The sequence below is a fragment of the Plasmopara halstedii genome (genome assembly GCF_900000015.1).
Source record: "Plasmopara halstedii genome assembly, contig: Scaffold_350, whole genome shotgun sequence".
In the NCBI taxonomy this organism is placed as follows: Eukaryota; Oomycota; class Peronosporomycetes; order Peronosporales; family Peronosporaceae; genus Plasmopara; species Plasmopara halstedii.
Genome location: NW_020187271.1, coordinates 69,880 through 79,752, shown reverse-complemented (window position 1 = coordinate 79,752; position 9,873 = coordinate 69,880). Strand labels below are relative to the sequence as shown.

At 47.5% G+C, this 9,873-nt stretch overlaps 3 protein-coding genes across 3 annotated transcripts in view; all 3 read right to left on the bottom strand.

Annotated features, from left to right (window-relative positions):
• Positions 1–1,157, bottom strand: part of PHALS_09072 (myosin-like protein) — a gene marked incomplete at both ends in the record, with an annotated part of 1,239 nt that extends 82 nt beyond the window's left edge. Inside the window, one exon of the mRNA XM_024724507.1 lies at positions 1–1,157. This exon is cut by the window's left edge and continues 82 nt beyond it. Within this exon, the coding sequence (XP_024575376.1) occupies positions 1–1,157 (1,157 nt within the window).
• Positions 1,158–2,773: 1,616 nt separating this feature from the next.
• PHALS_09071 (uncharacterized protein) lies at positions 2,774–5,806 on the bottom strand (the record flags this gene model as incomplete). The annotated part of the gene is made up of 5 exons (XM_024724506.1): positions 2,774–2,815; positions 2,874–3,248; positions 3,318–5,375; positions 5,454–5,639; positions 5,708–5,806. The coding sequence occupies 5 exons, from the start codon at positions 5,804–5,806 to the stop codon at positions 2,774–2,776; spliced, it is 2,760 nt and encodes a 919-aa protein (XP_024575375.1).
• Positions 5,807–6,126: 320 nt separating this feature from the next.
• On the bottom strand, positions 6,127–6,878 carry PHALS_09070 (peptidyl-prolyl cis-trans isomerase h; the record flags this gene model as incomplete). The annotated part of the gene is made up of 5 exons (XM_024724505.1): positions 6,127–6,330; positions 6,400–6,492; positions 6,564–6,651; positions 6,728–6,751; positions 6,817–6,878. The coding sequence occupies 5 exons, from the start codon at positions 6,876–6,878 to the stop codon at positions 6,127–6,129; spliced, it is 471 nt and encodes a 156-aa protein (XP_024575374.1).
• Between the last annotated feature and the right edge of the window lie 2,995 nt (positions 6,879–9,873).

Genomic DNA, 9,873 nt, shown 5'->3' with positions numbered 1-9,873 from the left:
ACGACCACAATCTCCATTACGCCACTAATCTCCTGTTCACTCATCCCGAGCTGTTGCATAGCTTTCCTTGTGGAGCAAAATTGTACAGCGTCCTTCACACCATCGCGTCGCTTACAGCACATGCTTTGGTTCAGCAGCCGGAAGCTCTTCGGCCCGCCATCCAATGCCAAAAATTTCTTCTGCTCCTTTGTCACATACTTCACGTCTGCACTGAGCAACTCGTAGAAAATATGAAAATTGCGCTCGTGGGGAGCTTGCTTAATAACTCGGATCTTTTCTAGTAAATATGTTCGAATGCGGGCGCCCGCAAGTCTTTGTCGCTCGTCTCGAAAACGCAACTCGATAAATTTACCGAATCGTGAACTGTTGTCGTTTCTCACAGTTCGTGCGTTACCAAAAGCTTCCAATATTGGATTCGACTGAAGCACTTGCTCCTCAATCGATGTGCGAGACGGCGATGTAGGTGGCGAATTCGATTGTAATCCTGTTGAAACACTTAATTTGCTGCTGGCGCCACAAGTGACGGCAAAGTACGTCATAATGATCTTAGTAGCCTCAGTCTTACCTGCACCACTCTCGCCACTGATGAGAATCGACTGACTGCGACCGTTCTGGACGATATCCATGTAAGCCGCTCGAGCCACTGCAAAAAGATGCGGTTCTCTCGTATCTGTAGCCGTGACACGATGACATGGTTGCAAAGTGTGATTAAAAATGTAATTCTGTAATACTTCGTCACCATAAAGATGTAGGAGGTCTTGAAAGGGGTTGATGGATATCAATATATCGCCAATATGTGTATAAATGGCGTGACGCTCGTAGCGCAGCCTCAATGCGTTGAGAATACTGGCTTCGTGCAAGTGTGGGAGCGCCACTAAATCACGCTGGTCCTGCTCACGCGGTATGTTGCGCGGCAGTACATTAATACACTCACCCGAATCCGATAAGACCAGATCCAGACGCTGGTGTCTGGTTTGGGCTTTATCGTTCTCATCGTACGAATCGCAAGGCCCAAAGTGGGATTTTGTTGTCTCTTTTTCGCTTTGTGTCTCTAACTCGACAGTCACGGCCTTCTGATGCACATCAAGTATTCGCGCTGCGAGCCACACCGAATCACTGCCTGGATCAGTGACCCAAACTCGCGCGCCCACGTCCATTTCTACGATTTTAGTATTACTAAGCACTTGCGGTTGAAGTCGAAATTTGAAGTAAATCGGAAGGGAGCACTAGTCACCGTCCGTTACTATCTATAGGTATACAATGGTAGGCTCCGACCAACCTATAGTTGCAAAAGCCTAGTTCTCAATCTGTGTCTTGTCGGGGAGATGCTACAGTGACTGTCGAGCGGGAATTGTGGCTCCATTGCGGCCGCTCTCTGGTAACAAGAGCCTGGTTGCCGTTGGCTTCAAAGAGGATGTGCAAAAATCAGGCGTTTTCTTGCCAATAAAATTTGCGTTAAGCTATCTAAATAGCCAATCGGTACCTGCCTATTCGATCATGAAAGGCCGCTGAAAATTTTTTAGGTCAATACATTCTAACTTCAAGTCAATTTGGTGGTCGGCAAAAAGGCGATCCATTTGTCCCAGCCCTCGGGTGTCCGCTCGTGCCTGTACTGCAACTTGCACTGCAGGTACAACCGAACGAGCGTTCAGGTCGCTCGTGGCACCAGCACTGTCGCTAACAGTCACGTGCTCTCTTACCAAGCAGACCGAAGCTTGCGGAAATGCAGCCTGCAAGTTTTATCTCGCGTCCTTTTGGGGCGTTATGTTACACTTTTGGAAAACGAAACGCATATGCTCAAAATTGTGGTGTTGAAGTGAAAATATTGACTAGAGTGCCTCTTATCGAACAATACTATGATAAATGAAGTAAATACACTGCGGTACTTTCAAAATGGGGCAGCTGGGAAAAGCGTCGGCCGTTACGTTATCAGCTGACTATTCAGCCCGCAAGTGACAAAAAACGTGTTATTATGGCATGTCAACGCGCCAGAAAGCAAGTGCAAAGGATCTGTGCTTGAGCTTAATGCGGTGCTGAACCTCTTGTAACTAACCGACACGGTCACCTTTTATTTACATCTCTCTGCCATGGTACTGCGCCACTGTGTCACTGCGATGGTCAAACCCAATGGAATTAATCAGTAAGCAAATAGCTGTTTGATTCACGAGTTTGCAAAGACATCGTAGGATGTTGTGTGCCGGTGGATGTATCTGCAGTCAGCGTGCTGTGATATACGTTCGTGTGTAGTACTAAGATATAGCATCCGTTATAAACGTTGTGCTGATACGCAGAGCTGGGCGCTGCGCTCACATTCTCTTTGACCCAACCACACGCTCGACTCTATTTCCTTAATTTGAAGTACATCCAGGAACCAAGAACAAAAGCATACACGCATTTGGATGCACGAGATGAGTGCTTCGTCTCTTAGACATACAGCTCGGCTCATATATTGCGCTATTCGACCGCTTCCTCATCAAATTCTGCGCCGCTAATGGCGCAGAGATTTCCATCCATTCTGCAATACCTAGCTAAGAATATGGTGGCAACTCCCGGTGCCTTTTTGTTCGCAATCGGCACGCCGGGCGCAGAATCGGTAAAATGCAGTGTCCTTAAGAGCTGCTCCATCGCGTCTCGCTGGAACTATTTGCAGCCTGAGTGCCACCACTGCCATACTGATGGTAGCTCTGCTGGTGAATGTTTTGATGCTGCTGCTGTTGCTGAGGTGTCTGCTGTTGCTGCTGATGGGACGGAGACTGCTGGTAACTCTGAGGCATCATGTGGCCCCATCCACCGACTGGTTGCCCTCCATAGTTGCCTGCCCAACCGTAGTGCTGATTGTATGAACCAGTCATGGCCGCTGACGCATTGGGCACCGGTGGCGTGACATGATCACGGCCCCCGGCGTTTCCATAGCTCTGCATGTTGGCGTTACCGCGCTGTCCGTGCGACTGCTGAGAAATAGCAACAGATCCTGAGCCTCCCTTGCCGTGGGCTTGCAGACCATTTTGGTGACCGTGGTGACTTAGATGACCACCTTGCTGCTGTATTGACGCCTGCTGCATGTACGCGGTGTTAATCTCACCAAATCCTTGAGGTGAAGCGCCAGCATACTCATGCTGCTGAGCCATCATGTGCTGGTCCTGGTAGGGCATATTTGGCGGATTCGAGAATCCCGGCACTGGACCCTCAACTCCATACGGCATATTGCCGCGCGGGGGGTATTGGGTGCGTGGGCTATACTGAGTAAACTTGATAGCAAAAATACAAGAAAATTAGTCGATTGATCAAATGCTCGCAAGATATCACAAGAAGCATACCTGTGGGTTTTGGTAGTAGCCATATCCTTGGTAGTAACCAGGGTAGTTGTATGGGTTGTATGGAAGTGCCATGCCAGGTGGAGGAGGCGGAGCATAATGGTAACCCTGCTGCATGCCGACCTGGGCTTGTTGATGCATTTGGGCCGCTGGTTGCTGTTGAGCTGGGTTTTGCTGGATCTGCTGGATCTGCTGGATCTGATGAGACTGTTGCTGCTGTACCAGCTTTTGTTGAGTTTGTTGCTGGCCTTGTTGTTGCGGCTGTTGCTGGTGTTGCTGGTGTTGCTGCTGAGATTGTTGTTGCAAAGAAACTTGCTGCATCTGAGGCTGCTGCCCAAGGGATGGAGACTGAACTGCAACTTGAGACACAGCACCGCCACGAACACTGGTGGTCTTCGGAGTTCCTCCAGCAGAAAGCTGACTTGGCGTCGAGTTAGCAGAAGACCGACCGAGATCCATCGAGTATGTACCATATGAAGCTTGATATAAGCCCGTGCCGTAGCCAATGTTCATTTTGTTGGTCTGAGTTGAAGCTCCTCCTTGAGTCTGAAATGAGCTTCCTTGAGCACGCGTAGGGGTATTGCGCTTAACCTCATCGGGCTTGGGAAGAGATGCAGGTGACGGAGCTGAAGGCGCATACCTTGGGGACTGACTTGCAGTTGGCGTCTCCCGGCCTGAGTCTACCGATAGTCCTGGAGGTGCCGACGCTGTAGTTTTCGCGACAGTATTCTCCTGAGAATGCTCTGGCTCATCGCCATGATCTGGAGATAACGATTTTTGTGGAGTAGTGGAAGCTCCCCAACCACTTTGGGTTGTCGTGCTTTTCGTAATAGATTTGACACCCTTGTTTGATGTAGTTGTCGCAGTAGTTTTGGTCGTTGAAGACCAGCTAACTGGCGAAGAAGGCTCGTACGACTCAACGCCGTTAAGCGAAAAGCTTCCAAACTGGAGCGATAGGTTTGGTGTTGCAGCACTGTCCCATTTTCCCATCTTAAGGTATGGACGAGGGCTCGTTGAAGCCGATCCTGTCGAACGAGGCGCCTCAATATCCTTTGGAGAACCTGGCATTACCGTCGGTCTTGTTTCAGCAACCGGAGACTTTGGCGTTGGAGTCACAAGTTTGCTTGCTGGTGGGGAAAGAGTAGGGCTTCCACGCGCCCAAGTGCTTGAAGTTGAGACCTTCGTGGAGTCAGTGGATGCAACCGGTACAGAAGCAGACCACTTGTTCATTGTTGCAGAAGCTGCATCTAGAGCACCCCATCCGGTGGCAATATTCGAGGAAGTAGCTTCCACTGAAGTCTCTACACTTTTAACCTCCTTCTCTAATGACTTTTTAGGCGAAGCTTTCGAGCTGGACACTTTCTCCATGGCATTCAAAGATTCATCGGCAGGTGTTGTTTCTTCGGCGACATTCGAGCTGCTAAATATCTGTGTTTTTTTGTTCGTCTCGTGTTGAGCCTTCTTCTTAGGGCTGGGAGCCTTCTCTGCCGCAACCTTAACAACAGCACCATCAGTTTCGGGAGCAGAAATAATCACTTTTTCAAGAGCTTTTGTCGCCGCTTCAGGTGCAGATGTGGTTGTGGAATTATATTCTACAGGCTTCGACATTATGGTGGCCTTTGAAACGTTCAGCTTTTTCGTCCATGCGCCGGTCAGAACCGGATACACGACAGGAGGTACTTGAGCAGCAGACTGCGTGGTCGCTTTAATAGTCGTTTTATTTCCACGCTCGCTCTTCGAGTATTTGGAAGTTTTTGAGGACTGAGAGTCGTATATGCTGTTAGAAGAGTTCGTGTCGTTTTCTGGGCTTTCTTCTTCATTTTCATCAGTACGAAGTCCACGTGTGCTTCCAGTAGCGACGACAGCACCACCGCGACCACGACCGCCGCGGCCACCCCGTGACAAAACTGAACCGCGTCCTCGTATACCACCACGGCCTCGAGTGGATAAACGCTCCGATGACCTAAGATGCTGTGTGTCTCCAGTTTGCGTCACATCCCCTCGATTCTCATGATGTTGTATCTTCGAGTTAGAGCGTTGGGACGATATGTGTGATTGTTCCTGCAATACAACCCAAAACATACTTAACGTCAGTAGGAAACAAGGCGCCGTTAGTGGTTGTCAAATCAAGAAACGCACGAGCTTCTTTTTCGTGTTCTTCTTTGAGACCGTGGCCCAAACATCCTGATCATTGCCGCGATAGTCCTCCCATAACTCACTGATAACGTTCTCCATGCGCTGCGCGTCGCCCTGGCACTGCCCGATTAATTTTTGAATTAGACTGTCTGGGGTGGCGGGTGGACACAACTCGCGGTATTTGGCCACCTGCTTAGGCAACATATACGGTATTAGCACTACTTAATCTGCAGTGTGAAATATAGCGGTGTCATTACTTCGCGAGAGGCAATTCCGCTAGTAGGGGTGGAGGAAATCTGTTCATCAAGGCGCTGCACTTGCAGACCTTTCTGCAAGAAGTAGTCACGCTTGCTCATGGTTCTGATGTGTTAATGCAGAGGAAAGGGCGGGGGGTCGGCGGGGGAGTTTTCAAAAGAGTGATGGTCTCCTTCCGAGCCAAACAAAATGTAGGATTGTTTTAATTTTGCCCCAAACTTAATTGTCCCAGTCCAGCGGACCCAAAGATCGCCAGAGTTATAAAACCCTACTCAGCCACAAGTTAATAGAGGTTATTCAAAGCGAAACGACTATATTAGACTGTTTCTCGCGCAGATCAATACTAGTGTTAAAGTGAGGTGATATTCCATTTCACTTCGCTCCTCAGGTGGGTGTTTGTCCAAATCTGCTGTTAGCAATGCTACAACTCGCCGCACTCAGTGATTGTTATAGCAAATTTTGGCTTGCTGTTACCCCCAACAGGCACACTTTCCATTTTGCGCAAAAGTAGCAGCGATGCTGGGTCGAGTACTTTCCCGAAAATTACGTGCTTACCATCCAGCCAGTCACACGGAGCACACGTGAGGAAGAATTGACAACCATTTGTACCTGGTCCACTGTTTGCCTTCGGCGGCAACGAGATGTCAATTACTTAATTAGCAATTCTCAAAAGCAATTAAATGCGAGCCCATACCATAGCTAATAAACCTGGCTCTGTGTGTTTGTGAGCGAAGCTCTCATCTTCAAATTTGTCGCCGTAAATGCTAATCCGACCGGTTCCATCGCCCTGCAGCACAATACATTCAAAATAAAAATGCTGTCCAATTATTTTAAAGCACGCTCGGCTGCAAAGTTTACATTAAGAAAGTCGCCACCTTGCACCATAAAGTCCTTTATGACACGGTGGAACGAGCTGCCTTTATAGCCCACTGGCAACTCAGACTTTCTGCAAGATAAAAATGTGTGTTACCAAAACGGTGGTACATCAGTCTTACACCGACCGCAACTTTTCTCAGCCGAACCTGTACTCGCCCGTGCAGAACTGTCTGTTGTCATCACAATATTTTAGTCAAACTGTATCCACAATTACCCGGAATGCTACACACCACACCTAAAATTTTCGACAGTGCGAGGGCAATCCTTTTTAAAGAGCTCCAATCGCAGGCGGCCCATAGGTGCGCCTCCGATTGATATATCAAAAAATACAACTGGATTGCCCCGCCGCAACGCCTCACTTAGCGCCCCGTCCATCGCAGTATTAGCTTTGTAAGAATACGGTATTTATTTCTCAAGCGTACATTAATAAATCAAATTTGCTAAATTATTTAGTTATTTTCTGCTCACAGTTTTGTAGAATTTGATTCTGGCTTCTTAGTTACCGTAAAGGCTTTCTCCGGAGTGAGGCGTACATACCCATTCTCTATGCATTAGTCAACGCGGACTCTTTGAGTCAAAGACTCCTCTGTCCAAGGTGCAAGGTAACTCCTTGCACTTAAAAATACTTATAGTCAATCCAACAACCGAGTCACGGAACGACTGTATTGGACAAGGGTTATCTAATTACCTGCCTTGAGAGCCCCTAGCACCATGTCTATCGTCGGCGCCGAAGGAGTCAAGGGTTGGTGGCCAAAGGGTGGTAAGTGCAATCGCTTACCAGCAGTTCACCAGCTATGAGAAAGCGCTGGTAGGACATTGCAGGAGCGCCCCAACCAAAATTCGTTCGGAGCACAAATGACACTCACTCCTGTAGGGCGATCAGCCCAATGAAGGTAGGGGCGAAATCTTTTTTGCTGATCGAGGGAAGTAAAGGTGGCACATGCTCCAGACGAGCAACAGCGCGCCGCGCTCGCGGTATCTAAGATAGAGGCCGCACATGGGGATGGGTACTTATGTACTATGTGAAAGAAGCATCCTAAAAAAGTAAGGTCTGAAGCGATATAAGTCGCAGGTGCTCGCACCGCCTAATCAGGTGGTTCATGTTCTCGTGTTCCAGCTAAATAAGCAGGTAAACGGATATGCAATCTCTAACCGTCGCAATGGTGACTGCAACGAGGTTGCCTTGCACCGTACACAAAGGATGCTCGGACTCAAAGATTTCGAGACAACTAACGCTAGCGGATAAATCGTTAAGCCTCACCCAAAAGCAAAACCGAGAGCCTTTGAAAAAAATTAAGTATTCAGCTTGCTCAGCTATTTTAGAAGCGTCATATACTTATATCAAGACTATGTTAAAAAAAATACTCACCTTTTTCGTTTTATTGCATTATAAGAGGGTGTTGTTTGCATATAGTCCCTTAAACACAACATACACGCTTGTGCGACGAGGAACGATTCCAAAACGTGGAGAGAGAGGAACATCCAAACTTGGAGGGGAGAAAAATCTCAAAGGTAACTTTGCAACTGAATTAAAAGGAGTCATGGCTCCTAGCTACGTGCAAACACACCAAGGGCTCCTAGAGGCCGTACTGATGGAACCTGGGTTCCAGATTTATGAATTAAGTGTGTACTGAGCTTAAATCTGAAATAGAGCTGATACAAGATCTTGAGTATACGGAGCTTGAACTTCGAAAGCTTGAATTTCAACTTTCGTGGAAAGTATCCAGTAGAAGTGACTGGCTAACGCTACCCACTTCCAAAGACAAAGACACGTCGGTCTCGGCACCAACATAAACCCTCAGTAGAAACCAGCTTTCAGTATCACACAGATGACTTCATATAAGAAATCACGTATGAATTTGTGAGCACCATACTGTAATCTTCTTTTATTAATTCTCACAATTCATACAGAAGGTACATAGAGTATCTTCATGTAATAAATAAGTGTAGCCCATTACGTCATCCCCGCCTCAAAGTCAAAAGTACTTCGATACTTTTGCAGACCTTTCGGAGCAGATCAATTTCCGATCAACAATGAAGCGATCAAGTGAACAAGCCAACATGAGAGAGCATTCTTTGTTTAGACGGCAAGAACAGTTTCACAACACTTCGACGTTTCCTCCATTCTCAAGCAAAATGGATACAAGAGGTTCTACATGGGACGTTTCTTTCTTTGGCATCAAATCAGCGATCGTGATGATCTGAGCCAGCCCATTGCAGCTAAACTTGACTCTTGGCGGACATTTGTTAGCTCTGAGAACATGAACAAGTGGAGCGTCTGCTTCGCCGAGTCGGCGCTAGCAGTACTTCCAGTAACGACGGAGCATAACCGAGCTCTGGTCGTCGTAGTATTCCCTCTAGCAACACTACAAGCGGTTCTCACAGCAGCGGACCGCGTCGGGGACATCAGACTATATGATCTGTCGTGTCCGATTTCGATGGAGAGCCGCGCTACCAAACTTTGCAGAATTGTTAATGGTTTAACTGCTTCTTTCCACAATGACAAGTCGATCGATTTCCGCGATCGACAATTGTCTCAATCACCCAATGACGGACCCCACGAGAGTAATTTAATAGCGGAGGTGACTTAAGCGTGAAAATGATTGAGCAACTCTGGAAGTGGAAGAGCGTTCTTTGCGGGCAAATTAAGGCATTGCGGCAGAGTTGCTCGACGCTTGAATAACGCTGTGAGAGCCTTCCCAGCCTTATTGCAGGGCAGAACTCCAAACTTGACGTTCTGACTGATGGTTCCACCCAATGCTCGCCTTTAAAGTCCCGTTTTAAGCCTCAATTTCAACAGATTCATGATCTACTTGTTCGACTCCGGAAGGACAAGATGTAACGGGGTTACATGTACCCTGGTAACAGGTGTGTGTGTCACACGAGATGGGCATGGTGTCATTGCACCCAAATAAGAATACGGTAGGTGGCTGGGTAGCCAGTAGTTATGCATGTATTTAGATCTTACTATATATATTTAGGAAAATCTAAACATTCAAAATTAGGCGGCTTTGCCGCAGGTAAAACAAATAAATACAGTTTACATTCTAAACAGAAGAGTTTATTAGCTTTGTGTTAAGGTTCAAACTACTCTTGGAAGTAGCGAATTGCGATCCGCTACACTCGTACTGATTCTTGTGAAAAACATAAGGTCGGTGACCAAAATTATGCTTTCTCTATGCGCAAAGCTACGGCAGCCCCGCTGCACTTGGTAGCTCTAGTAGTTAACCTACACCAGAGTCGTTTAGACTGACCCTATGTGAGGGTGGAGGAATTTTCTTCGTAGCCCCAA